Source organism: Haliotis cracherodii, unplaced genomic scaffold, assembly GCF_022045235.1.
Source record: "Haliotis cracherodii isolate W230 unplaced genomic scaffold, xgHalCrac1.p SCAF_9, whole genome shotgun sequence".
NCBI classification, from domain to species: Eukaryota; Metazoa; Mollusca; class Gastropoda; order Lepetellida; family Haliotidae; genus Haliotis; species Haliotis cracherodii.
This window is the reverse complement of record NW_027266343.1, coordinates 48,452,059-48,467,854: the sequence shown is the minus strand read 5'-3', so window position 1 is coordinate 48,467,854 and position 15,796 is coordinate 48,452,059. Positions and strand designations below refer to the sequence as shown.

At 41.0% G+C, this 15,796-nt stretch overlaps 1 protein-coding gene across 2 annotated transcripts in view; it reads left to right on the top strand.

Moving 5' to 3' along the window:
• LOC139452952 (inositol polyphosphate-5-phosphatase A-like) overlaps positions 1–15,796 on the top strand; it is a 157,067-nt gene that overhangs the window by 51,133 nt on the left and 90,138 nt on the right. For both annotated transcript variants that reach the window (XM_071234574.1, XM_071234573.1), the window contains exon 3: positions 2,738–2,838. In XM_071234574.1, the coding sequence (XP_071090675.1) occupies positions 2,738–2,838 (101 nt within the window). The remainder of the gene's footprint in view (positions 1–2,737; positions 2,839–15,796) is intronic.

The window sequence follows — 15,796 nt, the reverse complement described above, 5'->3', positions numbered from 1 at the left end:
GCCGCGATTCGCTGTGCAGAGTTGCATCCCTTGGGTACGCCAGAAACCAATGATTGTGGGTTCGAATCCTGGTTCGCCCTGATTATGTTTCTAGGTTTGTCAGCACCATACCCGTGTTTCATGTCTTCATGTATACCCAAGGGGCATGGGTGGCCCAGTCTTGGGTGGCCCAGAACTTGCTGCCCTGTGATTGTAGGTTTGATTGCTATTTCCCCCCAAGTCTGTTTCTAGGTTTGTCAGCTCCATACTCGTGGTAACCGTCTGAGACCTGCATCACTTCAGGCTTTTCCCCCCACCTTAAGCTGACACACCGTGATGTAACTGAAATACTATTAAATTAGCAGCCTGAAAGCAAACTCACTCACTCATTGCTTATCAAAGACTTGATAACCATGATGTTTCATTCATGTGCTTGTGACACTGTGAAAGGAATATCCTACTGATCCATGTCCACTGACTTATCCAGAAGCAAAGAAAGTTTCTGCAAAAAATGCAGATGTCTGGTTTTGTAAAATCCAGGCACTTCGTTCATGTTCCCATCAGAAAACTAGTTTTAGTTAGGTAATATTCAACTTCGACTAGCGTGGTTGTTGAGACAGGCGACTGAGGTATGGATTATTATTTGTAGCCAGGGGATCAAGTAAAGCTGACATTTGCATGTGCTAGGGATGAAATAAACATTTGGATCAATACACATTAACACACAGCATATGAGTCTTGGTATTGGAGGAGCAGGGCTTACGATGCACTGAGCCCTGAATGATGTGATGATGATTTTGATGGGAATGATGGATGGTGCAGAAAAGCCACTAAGTGTTGGTATTAACTTAATGGGGTGGTTGTGAACCTGTCATATATCTTGTACAGTCTCACAATTTAAGGTGCAGTATCGGATATTATACTTTTGTCTTTGTCTTGCATCTTCCCGAGGAGTTAAATGTCCAATTTCCATCCTTGCTGAACTAGGCTAGAAATTCTGGGCTTGATTGTAGCGGCTTTTAGGAGTTATGTCCCTTTTATTGACTAATCAGATTCAACCTCTCACATTACTTGCATTTTCTTCAAATACAGTGGCGGCGTCCAGCAAAGACGCTCCGATCAATAATCAAGATCTATATTGTGATATATCAAATCATGTGGGCACATTGATTAAAAACATGAAAAGAATCGGAAAATATGAGTTGTCGGTACTCTACTTATCAAATCCTGCAAATTTGCATGGCAGTTTACGAAACTGGTTGTCGATTTCATTACATGCTTTTGATGGGACTATACATTGACTCGTTAGTCCAGCCAAAATATAACTCATAAATTCAAGCCTAGTTCGGCAAGGGTTGAAACTGGACTTTTTTACAGTCAGTTAACTCCCTTGTTTTTGGAAGATGTTGTCTTCAAAATACAATATTGTTTTGACAGCAAATTATTTTATAAACTGTTGCTTGTAATGTTGCAGTCAGCATTATTCAAGTTATATCATAGCTTCATAAATAATCAAGTCTGACCAGGGACTATTAGCTGTAAGATTGCAGATGCGTCGTGAAGCAATATGCATTCATTTATTCCATTCTGGACCAGACAAACCAGTGGTTGATATTATGAGCATTGTCTCACGCAGTCAGGATATGAAGATACACAACCAAGACAGCAATAGAGTCCTGGGACATATTTTATTAATCAACCACCAAATAACAATGTTACTTTCCATTTTCACATCTCTCCAAGCCCCTTATGGCAATGACCCATGAAGATCCGCTTTAGAATAGTTCTTCAGCAAACCATGCTTGTCGTAAGAGGCAACTAATGGGATCTGGTGGTTAGGCTCACTGACTTGGTTGATGCATTTCTTTGTATCCCAATTGCGTAGATCGATGCTCATGATGTTAATCACTGGACTGTCTGGTCGAGACTGGATTATATACTGTCTACTGTCATATAGCTGGAATATTGCTGACTGCTGTGTTAAACAACAAACAAACAAACAAACAATCAAAGGATATAAACCCTACAGCAATATCGTCTTCTCTACAATGTCTATTCTGAGTGTAGAGGGGCCATTACACATCTAGGGGTTATCACTTTCTGTATGAGTTGCATCCCTTTGATAGACCTGGATTGGCTAGTGTCACTTATCTTTCTTCCAGGGCCGTTGGGTAGCCTAGTGGTTAAAGCGTTCGCTCGTCACGCCGAAGACCAGGGTTCGATTCCCGACATGGGTACAATGTGTGAAGCCCATTTCTGGTGTCCCCCCGCTGTGATATGGCTGGAATATTGCTAAAAGCGGCGTAAAACCATACTCACTCACTCACTCACTATCTTTCTTCCCAAAGTAAGCAGGCATGCTGTGATAAAATAGAAATATTGTCCAAGAAACATTATTTCCAACACCCTCACTCCTGAACTTGCACATATTTCTCTTTCAGGGGTGGCATCATCAGGTTCTTTGTAGAGATGAGTTCTTGTATGATCTATTGTATAATCAGATGTACCTTTTGTTTCTTGATATTAGTGCTGGGAGTGTTGTTTTGTTTAACAGCAACTCCCCATGTCACCGATCAATCTTTGCGCTAGCATACTTCATCAAGGACTCAGTGGTCATTGAGCTGAGATTGATTGTTGAACAGTGCCCTGATATATTTTCACAGTATCGAATAAATCCTGTTGCTGTATTTGTTTCCATGGAAAGAAATGCAAGTGTGATCTTGACCTTGTAACAATGTTTGTCAATGTGTTATTTCAGTGTATCGAGCGCCTTGAGCCATGTTTTGTCGCTCTCCACTGCCAGGAAGTCGGGGGCAAGAACTACGAGACCTCCATGCAGCATGTCAACCAGTTTGTCAAGTGAGTGGCTGTAGTAGGACTACATGGTGTTTATGTCAGTGCAATCAGGTTCAGTTTGATACAGAATCCTGGACACGATATGCATCCCTGAGTAACAAAACAGAGGTTACAGCGGTCGAAACTAACGTTTAGTCCACTAGTCCTTATGATCAAAACAAACAGCAAAACCCTTAGATAGGGCAAATAGTCCTTATGATACCTTGACTATTGGGCAGTTTGGAAAGGACTTCAGGACTATTGTCAATTTCTAATGCTGGGTTACCTCCCCTGATTCTGCCCAAGCCTATACTTATATCAAGTTTTGAGTGGTTTAGTCTGTATGTATACTGTTTGAGAGGACCGCCTCCGCGGTCTAGTGGTAGAGCGTCTGCCCGGAGACGTCTGCCCGGGGTTCGATCCCTGGCCGCATCATACCTAAAGAAGTTAAAAGATGGTACTTGTTGTTACCCTGTCTCGCGCTCGGCATTAACGGGCTAAATCAAGGACTGGTCGGCTCGGAGTCATTATACTGTGTCTGAGTGGGGTATTCATGTTAAACTGCGGCATTGTATCTCAGTGTGCAAGCACTATAAATCAGCATCAGTCCGGACTAGTACAAGCAGCCACACACACACGAGCATGCACGTCGCTATATAAGTGCAATAATCCTGGACGCGACGTTAAAACCCATTTCACCTCACCTCAAGTTATACTTACTGGTGTTCAATTGAAATGTTATGTATTTGAACAGATAGGTTCCCCCACTGCCATCTGGTGATCTGTATGGTAGATGCAAATTTCATGTCAAACACTGTGATGAAAGGAAAGGGTGAGTTGGGGTAGAGTGGAAAGGGAATGAGGGTGAGGAGAGTGAGGGTGAGGCAGAGTGGAGTGAGGGTCAGGCAGAGTGGTGTGAGGATAGTGGGGTGAAGAGAGTGAGGGTGAGGCAGAGGAGGAGGAGGGTGAGGGTGAGGCAGAGTGGGGTGAGGGAGAGTGGGGTTAGGGTGAGGAAAGTGAGGGTGAGGCAGAGTGGGATGAGGATGAGGCAGAGTAGGGTGAGGAGAGTGAGGGTGAGGCAGAGGAGGGTGAGGCAGAGGAGGGTGAGGCAGAGTGGGGTGAGGCACAGTAGGGAGAGGAGAGTGAGGGTGAGGCAGAGTGGGGTGAGGGAGAGTGGGGTGAGGGTGAGGCAGAGTAGGGTGAGGCAGAGTGAGGGTGAGGCAGAGTGGGGTGAGGGAGAGTGGGGTGAGGGTGAGGCAGAGTAGGGTGAGGCAGAGTGAGGGTGAGGCAGAGTGGGATGAGGATGAGGCAGAGTAGGGTGAGGAGAGTGAGGGTGAGGCAGAGGAGGGTGAGGCAGAGTGGGGTGAGGCAGAGTAGGGAGAGGAGAGTGAGGGTGAGGCAGAGTGGGGTGAGGGAGAGTGGGGTGAGGGTGAGGCAGAGTAGGGTGAGGCAGAGTGAGGGTGAGGCAGAGTGGGATGAGGATGAGGCAGAGTAGGGTGAGGAGAGTGAAGGTGAGGCAGAGGAGGGTGAGGCAGAGGAGGGTGAGGCAGAGTGGGGTGAGGGTGAGGCAGAGTAGGGTGAGGCAGAGTGAGGATGAGGCAGAGTATGCAGAGTAGGGTGAAGCAGTGGGGTGAGGAAGAGTGGGGTAAGGATGAGGCAGAGTAGGGTGAGGCAGAGGAGGGTGAGGCAGAGGAGGGTGAGGCAGAGTGGGGTGAGGGTGAGGCAGAGTAGGGTGAGGATGAGGCAGAGTAGAGTGAAGAGAGTGAGGGTGAAGTAGAGATGGGTGAGGAGAGTGAGGGTGAGGCAGAGTGGGGTGAAGAGAGTGAGGGTGAGGCAGAATGGGGTGAGGGTGAGGCGAGTGAGGGTGAGGCAGAGTGAGGGTGAGGCGAGTGAGGGTGAGGCAGAGTGGGGTGAAGAGAGTGAGGGTAAGGTAGAGTTGGGTGAGGCGAGTGAGGGTGAGGCAGAATGGGGTGAGGGTGAGGCGAGTGAGGGTGAGGCAGAGTGGGGTGAGGCGAGTGAGGGTGAGGAAGAGTAGGGTGAGGCAGAGTGGGGTGAGGGAGAGGCAGATTGGGGTGAGGTTGGTGGAAAGTTGTGTATGTGGGTGAGTAGAGGTGAGGGAGATTGTGAAGGGAGATTGCAAGGGAGGGTGTGGTGGTAGGGAGTTGGAGAGATGAGGGTGAGTGAGAAAGGAGTGTGAGTGGAGAAGTTGGTGGTAGGATTTGGAGGGTGGTGAGGAGGAAGGGTCACTAAGAGAGGGAAAATGAAAGTGCTCAACATGCACAGCTGCATGACAGACAAGAACATAAGCGGACAGGGAGTAAATCTGTATACACATGCGCCACCTCAATCTACGGTGCTATATTTAGACACTTGTGTTGTACTGACAGAGAATATACGCTAGGGACTGTATGACACAGCACTGAATGTTTTAAACGGTGAAATTGATTATGGTATGAGTGTCAACTTGTGTATGTGCTTGTATGTGCTTTAGAGATTGACCTTTAACCTCGTTGCTAAGGAATTGTGTCTTCATGCAGTAGCTAACTGTCAAGGTATTGGTTTTAATATGCTCATGGGGTTGAAATCAACTACCAATCAAAATACTTCTTCTGGATGTGAATGCCACATAAAAACACATTTAAAATAATGATCTTGCCAAGCAAGCCATCGATATGTTGAATCAAATCAGAAGACTTTCATACATGAATTTTAGCTGGAAAACATTTAAAGTTTAAAGATTTTGAATGGACATTGAGCTTGTGAAAAGGGTAGCTGTGTAATGATCCTTGTGTCATATTTGTGTCTGAGATATCACTCTGAAATATGTGTTAATGGTGGTGCAAGAATTCTGAAAAATGTTTAGGTGTATTGAAGTGAAAGTTAACTTTGTGGTCAGTAACCAGATAAGAAAACACTCGTGCAATCAAAGTTCAGATTAAGTTATCTCATTTGCGATAATAAGCACCCAGGTGCTTTTTAAAACCTTTAACAACAAGTTTATTATTTTTTGAGAGATTACTATGGCAAATACGGTATTTTGATATAGATTTCAAGATAAGTCGTAAATTTTAAAAACTTTATCAGGTAGTTTGTTTGTTTTTGGTAATGGATAAGTGATGTGTATAGTACACAAACACTGCACAGTAATGTCAGGTAATACGAGCGATGCATAACACCAAATATACCCCTTGTGATACTGCTACAACAAATGTATCTTGACAACATGATGTTTCAATCTGACATTGTAAAACAAACTTCAGCATTTTGCTCGGAAGCTCAGTGCAAGAGATGTTATCTCCTGCTCAGAAATCCATGTGCAGCCGGTTTCCTCCTGGCAGGGTTTTAGCAGAGATGCCTACCAAATTGTTAATGCACCGATCACGTGAAGCATTCTACAGGGACCTAATTGCTTGTACACCGATATTTCTTTGGAACTTGAAACACCACATTGTCTTTCTGCAATACAGTTAATGTTGTCACATGATTAATTTATGAATGTGTGGAGCTTTGACCACATGTTTCGTCATGAATGCAGTGTTTTCGACACCATTTTTTGTCGCCTCACTAAAATATCAGGGGTGTGGGGGCTTGGCCTCCACAGCAGCTTTTATTAACTTGCTTTCGTAAGTGATTTGTATCTATAATTACCAAAGTTATTCCAGATATGTGTTTGTTTGAAATGTGGCCCCCGATGTATGTCACTGATGAGGTTGTCGCATGCCGTTATGGAGCTTCTATTTTCGAGTACTTTGATGTTGATGTCCATTTTTTCCGATGTTGGGATTGATATTCAGTTATGAGGTTTAGTCATTTTTACCATACAAATGCAAGTGGAGTCATTTTTTTCTGGTTATTTTTATCTTTATTGCACTGTTTTTAGAATAGTGCAGGTTGCGTGTGCAGTTGCATTACTAGCGTCAATGCATGTGTACCCATGCTTCACGTTCGTATGGGCCTAACGAAAATGTCGAGCAAAATCCAGCATCATGGGATGCTCTTGACATTTCTCTTTTTCACATGAAATAACGCTTTTTTACCCCACTGATGACTCCAAAGCTTCAATTAGGGTTGGTATCTCTATGTATATAGAGATTTATTTTCGCACTCAGAAATGAATTTCCCTCCTAGTTCTGAATATGTCGTATTTTATCAAGATCACGTGAACCAATCGGATCTCAACATTCTGCCATGGAGGTATGATATTGTAAGGTGGATCATATCATGCCATATGTTTATCACAACTTTATGCAGGTTCACACAATTGTATAAGGAAGAGGTAAATAACTAACAACATTTACCGTATATGACCACGTATAAGCCGAATTTTGAGAACCAGAAAAAAGATTCTGTAGAAAGGGGTCGGCTTATCCACGGGATACACTTTCATGATAGTATTTTTCAGATCGTGATCTGTCAGAAACATCGCCTGAATGACGGTCCGATAGATCACAACTTCCCGAAAGTTTGGAAGTTGCCAGGACTAGAGCCATTATTGTTATAAATTATCAATAAAGTTATTATTATACACCAATGATGTCATTATTAAAAAAATGTTATGCATGTTACTACTTCCGATAATAAGTTTTCAATTGAATGTTCAAAGTTTATCGTTCTTCGTAAACTCCACAATCTTTACATGTAACAATATATGTAATTCACAGCTATAATATATAATTCCCAGATGAAATCGCCAATAGCTATTTCATACGTTTTGCAAAGTTCATAAATTGATAGTGAACCAGTGTCTACCTTTATTGAAAGAGGCAAATAAACAACTGTATCGGCGAGTTATTCCGTTCGCCATTTGCTAAAACATGTGATCAGCTGTTTCCTGTGACGTCACAAACGGTGACCACTGTGATTGCTTCCTGTTGTTTAAAAAGCAACACGGTACACAAGGAAATGAGCATTGATAATATCGGGCCGATTGGTATTGTCATGTTGTTTACACAAACATTTTCAAGTTGTGGGTGCTTAGCGATCATGTTGGGAGTAGGGGCTTAATTCCTTTGTTTTCGAGAGATTAGTTTAATAAACTGGAGAAGCCTGTGAGTAAGTGATGGTCATTCAATGTGTTCATAGTATGATAGTTTATTTAATTCAATTGGATTAACATACAATAGTGGTGTAAAGGGGGTTATAAAAGTTGGTATATTTTTACTGATTGACTGATTAAACACCTAATGCAACAACAACAACTGATTGACATTCTCATCATGAGTTTGAAACGAATACGCCATGCTTACGATGCTGAATTCAAAGTGCGAGTCTTCGCTCTAGCTGATATATTTTCTCACGGGTTCATAATTCTATATACACCGATTCACAAAATGGCGCTTGTTGTTGATGGCAACATATAACGATCATTATGAAATTAAAAAACCCCACGAGAAACAGCTTCCAACATTATGAAAGTGGATGACTGGTTTGTTAAATCTTTATTAGAAATAATAATGACTTTTTCAATATAATTACAACGTTTTTCATCTTATATTTTTGAATATCTGCAAATACCGGCACATGTCATGCAGTCCGAATTCGCAGTGTTTTTTGCCTTTCAATTCCTGGTTCGGCTTATCTGCGTGTCATATCATTTTCTCTCGTATTTCAATGGTCAAGTTAGCACCTCGGCTTATCTACGGGGTCGGCTTATCCGCGGTCATATACGGTAAGAAGCCATGGCTAACTACAGCTCCGTGTCTGCGTGACAGTAATTAACTCATGTTGCAGCACATGCAGCCATTTTCATCTCCCCAAGTGGAACAATAAGAACACAATCACCTGTGAAACATTAATCATGCAACAGGTGGCTATAAAGTTTACCTAGAAAAACATCAACATAAACACTTGGCTTTAAATATTTTCTTCACCTGCCTTAGACTTGTGCTGATACAGTGTTCCTTCGCTATTGCGCTCTTCAATATAGCGCTAACTCGGCTATAGTGCACGGTAAACCATTGCTCCCAAAGTTTACTGACATAAACTCAAGTTTTTCAATCACACGATGTTTTCCCCCATCTCAGAAAACATTATCAGCTGATCACCACGATCACGTAACACAGGAAATACCAGTCAACACATCCGAACTGAAGTACGCAATTTAATCCTATTATTTTAATATCTGGTTATTGTTCAATTGTTCAATGTTTATCTGGACCAATGTTTGCAATATATTTTATCAATTATATTCAAAATTCCATTCAATAAATATAAATAAAGTTTACAATAATTTCGCAGAAATCATATGCGAAGTGATTGGTAGATCGCACAACTCGATCACCTTTATTTACAGCAACCATGGTCAGATTACTGCCACTGACGCCTTGAAACGAACTAAAAATCATAAACAAAATTATCCAAACAGAGCTGGCAGATTTCTAGATCTGCATTCAATCTTCTCCACAAAAACTGCTGGTGTAACAACTGAACCTTAGTTGGAGGATAATGAAGGTGTCATGTTGTGAGAAGGAGCGTGCTGTGGTGTCACAACTACCTAACTCCCTCAGTCAGGCTGTGTTGTTGCAAGGGACCCGTTCCACAAAGCGATCTTAGCGCTATGACTAGCGAAAGCATATTTTAAAGTATGGGACTTACAATCATCTTAGTGCTAAGATTGCTATGTGGAATGAGGCCCAGGGTCCTATTGTCCCAGTATTCCTGTACTTGTTGGGGAGACTTTGACTGCACAGAGTTACCTTCCTTTGATGTCAGGATCTGCTGGTCATGCCCAGGTTTGTCTGCACTATCACCTATGCTCATCGTTTTTATCAAATCGCAACAATTTAGGACCTGCATAATGTCGGACAGGTTGCCTTGCAGTGATGTAATTATAATATAGTTCACAGTGATATTAAACACAATTAGTGGTAGCTGGACCTGCCATGTTAGGCCTCCGCTGTTTTATAACTTACTTAAGGGTGACACATTTGTGTTGTGAGTGAGTTTATCAATGGTGACACATTTGTGTTGTGAATGAGCATATCAAGGGTGACACATTTGTGTTGTGAGTGAGTTTATCAATGGTGACACATTTGTGTTGTGAATGACCTTATCAATGGTGACACATTTGTGTTGTGAATGACCTTATCAATGGTGACACATTTGTGTTGTGAATGAGCTTATTGATGGTGACACATTTGTGTTGTGAATGACCTTATCAATGGTGACACATTTGTGTTGTGAATGACCTTATCAATGGTGACACATTTGTGTTGTGAATGAGCTTATTGATGGTGACACATTTGTGTTGTGAATGACCTTATCAAGGGTGACACATTTGTGTTGTGAATGAGCATATCAATGGTGACACATTTGTGTTGTGAATGAGCATATCAAGAGTGACACATTTGTGTTGTGAATGAGCTTATTGATGGTGACACATTTGTGTTGTGAGTGAGCATATCAAGAGTCACACATTTGTGTTGTGAATGAGCTTATTGATGGTGACACATTTGTGTTGTGAATGACCTTATCAAGGGTGACACATTTGTGTTGTGAATGAGCATATCAAGGGTGACACATTTGTGTTGTGAGTGAGCATATCAAGGGTGACACATTTGTGTTGTGTATGAGCATATCAAGGGTGACACATTTGTGTTGTGTATGAGCATATCAAGGGTGACACATTTGTGTTGTGTATGAGCATATCAAGGGTGACACATTTGTGTTGTGTATGAGCATATCAATGGTGACACATTTGTGTTGTGAGTGAGCATATCAAGAGTGACACATTTGTGTTGTGTATGAGCATATCAATGGTGACACATTTGTGTTGTGAATGAGCATATCAAGGGTGACACATTTGTGTTGTGAGTGAGCATATCAAGGGTGACACATTTGTGTTGTGTATGAGCATATCAATGGTGACACATTTGTGTTGTGAATGAGCATATCAAGGGTGACACACTTGTGTTGTGAATGAGCTTATTGATGGTGACACATTTGTGTTGTGAATGAGCTTATTGATGGTGACACATTTGTGTTGTGAATGAGCTAATTGATGGTGACACATTTGTGTTGTGTATGAGCTAATTGATGGTGACACATTTGTGTTGTGTATGAGCATATCAAGGGTTACACACTTGTGTTGTGAATGAGCTTATTGATGGTGACACATTTGTGTTGTGTATGAGCATATCAAGGGTGACACACTTGTGTTGTGAATGAGCTTATTGATGGTGACACATTTGTGTTGTTAGCATATCAAGGGTAACACATTTGTGTTGTGAATGAGCATATCAAAGGTGACACATTTGTGTTGTGAATGAGCATGTCAAGAGTGAAACATATGTTTCAAGTTGTCAGTTGAGACTACTTGAGGCCAGCAGTGAATTTAAATCACATCAGCAACTTTTTTCATATAAAGTAAAATACTTCAAAAGTTTGTGGTTTTAATGATCAGTTACAGCAGGGAGTACACAGAAATATTTAGGTAGCAGCTGGAGTCATTTCCAAAAGCATGTACCTCCGAGTGTTGGCGGAACATATAACTAGGTTCATATTCGTCCACTTTCCAGTCAGCGAGATCACCTGTGATTCAACGTGTTTCTAATCATGAGAAATACTGTTCTCCTGGATACTACGGAGTCAGGGGATCTCGACTTCCGATAATGATCTAGATGTTACCATGACATAGGTACTTGGGATACATACACATTTCTAGATCACAAGGTATTGTTGGTACATACATATGTACATTTCTAGATCACAAGGTACTGTGGCTACATACACATTTCTAGATCACAAGGTACTGTGGGTACATAGCCATTTCTAGATCACAAGGTACTGTGGGTACATACACATGTACATCTTTAGATCAAAAGTACTGTGGGTACATACTAGGGCTGCAACGAATACACTATGCGGCAAATACGATTCGTATCACGAATATGGGTAATTAATACGAATATTAATTCACAAATACAATAACAAGTCAGCAGTTTATGTATTATTTGTCATATTCAGTGAAACAATAACAACATAAATTATTTTACATCGTTTGTTAATTATTAATATATTATACATTTATATACTGCTCTTATCCAGGTACAACTATCTGCTCAAATGCGACAATGACCAGTGACCACAATACTGTTAAATTAAATATCATAAGAGTGTTGTTTTGGAAGAAATCTATGCATATGATATATTCTTAAGGATATATTTAGGTACAGGGTATGTAAATACACTTGATTGCATATTCATAAATATTCGATTCTTGTGGCCACGAATAATGAATTCAATTCATAAATGGATACGGTTGAATTCACCGAATACGCAAGTGAATCGTATCAGTCCTAGTACATACACATTTCTAGATCCCGCAACTATGAATTTAAAAGTAGCAATTTTTTCCTTTATATAATTAGCAGGAAATTCAGTATAATACGTAATAGTCAGCTATTAATCACATTGGTTACGCATGTCTGGGACCACACCTAATTGTAAAACAGTATCCCCCATCCCCAAATTTTCAAAAGTTAATTATATTCTGATTTAAATATGTTCATGTTGTCAGTTTTGAAAAACAACTGATATAAAAATAAAATCTATTGAGTCCACCACCATCAATACGTTGCCATTGGTTACAGCCCTACTCGGTGGAAGTAACTTCGATATCCTGTTATTCAATTTTCTGCTTTTGAAGTGTTACATGAAAGACTGAATTTGACATTAGAATGGTTTCATCTGTGGGGCATATTGAGAACATTTCCTTTCAGTCTTGATTGTCTACATAGTGGATGGTTGTTTCAAAGGCCTGCAGTCTCAAGTGCTTTGATAATAATCAAATCTTATTATTATATGTTAAGGAAAAAGGACTTTATTCAAGCTTAATTCTGTATTAATGCTCTTGCTATCTATAATCTTCATGTGATTTGGTTTTTCGTTGAGATAAGGATATGTATTTTTGGCCATTAAACAAACACCAGAAAATATGTTACAATGATTTTTTATTTATATTTTTCTTGCTAATGTTCAACCTTCGTGTGATTTAGTTTTAGTTGAGATAAGGATATGTATTTACAGTCATTAAACACTAGAAAATATGTTACAATAATTTCAATATGTTTCACTGTTTCTTGTGGTTGCTGGAACCCACTGTTTGCAGAGTTGCCTCCCTTAGATACTGAGAGATGAAGAGTTCAGTACCAGTATTTCACCTGATTTTGATGCTTGTCGGTTACTACCACATCCATGAATGTGGATTTCACTGGGTAAACACCTACATTGTGTGTAAGTTTAGACTTTCCTCCTGCATAAAGCTGAAATGCCATGATGTAATTGAAATATTGTTACAGATGCAATTCAGTCACTCATTAATGAGCGTAAAGTGCAGATGAAGGAGTAATTAATGAGCTGTAGGAACTACAGATTATACACTCTTCTGTTCATTCACTCAGGCAATGTGTGAAGCCCATTTCTGGTGTTACTCGCCGTGTTATAGCTGGAAAATTGCTAAAAGCGGCGTAAAACCTGTACTTACTCACTCATTCACTCAGGACAGAAAATATTTCAGAAGGCCATTTTCTCTGGTCCAGTGGCAGAAGGCACTGTGATTTCTTCACACAGAGTTACATCCCTTTGCAGCCAGAATCTGCTGTTCATGTGATGAAATCCAATGTTCTTGATCTGTCGACATCGTACTCATGTTTATTTAGTTTCCCATAATTGTAAACATGTTGTATCTGAGTGGACTTATAATGTTTGAAACCAAAGAACAGATTGGATTAGGGTGCAACGAGGGCTCGAAAAAACCTTGAATTTTAGAGTTGGTCTTGAAGACTCTTTAATTGGCATTTGACTTGAAAAGGTCTTTAAAATAAACAACATGATTTGAAAAAGTCTGTGATGGTCCAGTGGGTTGAGTGTTTACCTTTCAGATACAAGTCCCAGGTTCCTATCTGATGATGGTCCAGTTGGTGAAGTGTTCATCTGTCAGACAAAAGTCCCAGGTTCTTGTCTGTGGCTGAAGTGTAGACCTTTCAGACCCACGTCTCTGATCATATTTGATGATGGTCCAGTGGGTGGAGTGTTCGCCAGTCTGACACAAGTCACAGGTTCTTGTCTGTGGCTGAAGTGTAGATCTTTCAGACTCGCGTCTCTGATCATATCTGATGATGGTCAAGTGGGTAGAGCATTCACCTGTAAGACACAAGTCCCAGGTTCCTATCAGTGGCTGAAGTGTAGACCTTTCAGACCCACGGCTCTGATCATATCTGATGATGGTTAAGTGGGTAGAGCGTTCACCTGTTAGACACAAGTCCCAGGTTCCTATCAGTGGCTGAAGTGTAGACCTTTCAGACCCACGGCTCTGATCATATCTAATGATGGTCCAGTGGGTGGAGTGTTCGCCAGTCTGACACAAGTCCCAGGTTCTTGTCTGTGGCTGAAGTGTGGATCTTTCAGATTCACGTCTCTGATCATATCTGATGATGGTCCAGTGGGTAGAGCATTCACCTGTCAGAAACAAGCCCCAGATTCCTATCAGTGGCTGAAGTGTTCAACTTTCAGACCCACGGCTCTGATCATATCTAATGATGGTCCAATGGGTGGAGTGTTTGACTTGTCAATCCCTGCTTCAGTTCCTGAGTTTTGTGATACCAGACCTGACAACATACATTCAGATCTTCAAGACGGATCACAAACTTGGGAAAAGCATCTGTTTCCATGACAACTGAATGCTCCACTCCACAGAATGGTTTTCATATCAAATGACATTTCCATGAAACATTACTGAAATTGAATAATTATTTTACATGATTATTCGTCTTGTCATTCCAAATACTATCTTAATCAATTTTCTAGAATGAAAGTGGTTTAACTGATGCATTATGGAAATATATTTTCACTTGACGAATTATGAATGGTTCTTTCTTATCATAACAGCAAGTATTTAGATATGTTGTTGTGTGTTGCAGTAATCATCAATCATATTTTTTAAAAATGGTATTGTTATTTCTATGACACTAATTTTGCTCATTGTTTAGTTGCTTTGTGTAGTTGTGGCAGGAAGCCCACATCGAATCATGGCCTCCTATTCTGACAAACGCTCCAACATCCCAGGCTTGGCAGATTGCCACACTTCCTCACACCTTTTTGTTTTATCGTGTATTTTGGATAATGGATTAATCGGAAGTGAGCGTGACTTTTGAAGCACATGGAAGACCAGATATGTCAGTTGCTTCCCCCAATTCTGGGATCATCCCAGTTAGGCCGTCCTCCAGCTGGTGGTCCAGTGATAGGGTAATGGAGCTCAGGCTTGCGTTGGCACATCATTGAGAATCATACGGAAAATGACATGAAAGAGAGTGTCTCACTCAAAAGCGATTTTCATGCATTATGTTTTCCAGAGGAAGAAATGCTTTTGGAGATAATGCTAATTTGTGAACCTCTCTGGAAACTCTTGCTGTTGAGATGTTGGATGAATTATTACTCTGGTATGTATGTCATCCTGTACTGCTTTTGTCTTTTCTCTGACATTGTGGAGAATTGACATCTGAGACTGTTCATTGCGGTCACTGCACCAAGCACATTTGTGTTGGTACTCTTGACTCGGTTCTGTTTATCTTTTGCTTGACTGTTAGACACCATTCTGGGGCAGTGGTTGCCAAGCGATGTAGAAACAGCGCATGGGACTGCACAGAGGATGCATGAGGACCACATTTCACTAAGAGGGGCGGCTGAAAAGTTCTGAGCCCAGCTATGATGGACTGCATTAATGGAGTTCGTTGCTTGATTTATTTCTACAGAATCCCTTCCGGAAGTTTACACACTTTTGCCAATGCATGAGGATGGAGAGCCTGGTAGTTGTAGGATAATATGCCGATGCATCGGTGGATCACGATTTTTCACTTCTCGATACAAGTATCGATCACAATCGCACACTAAGCAAAAAGTATCGATTCTTACCTTAAATTTGTTCTTTAAATTTTTTTACACCAAAGTGCTAAGTACTAGTGAAAAAGATCAGTGAAACGGTAAA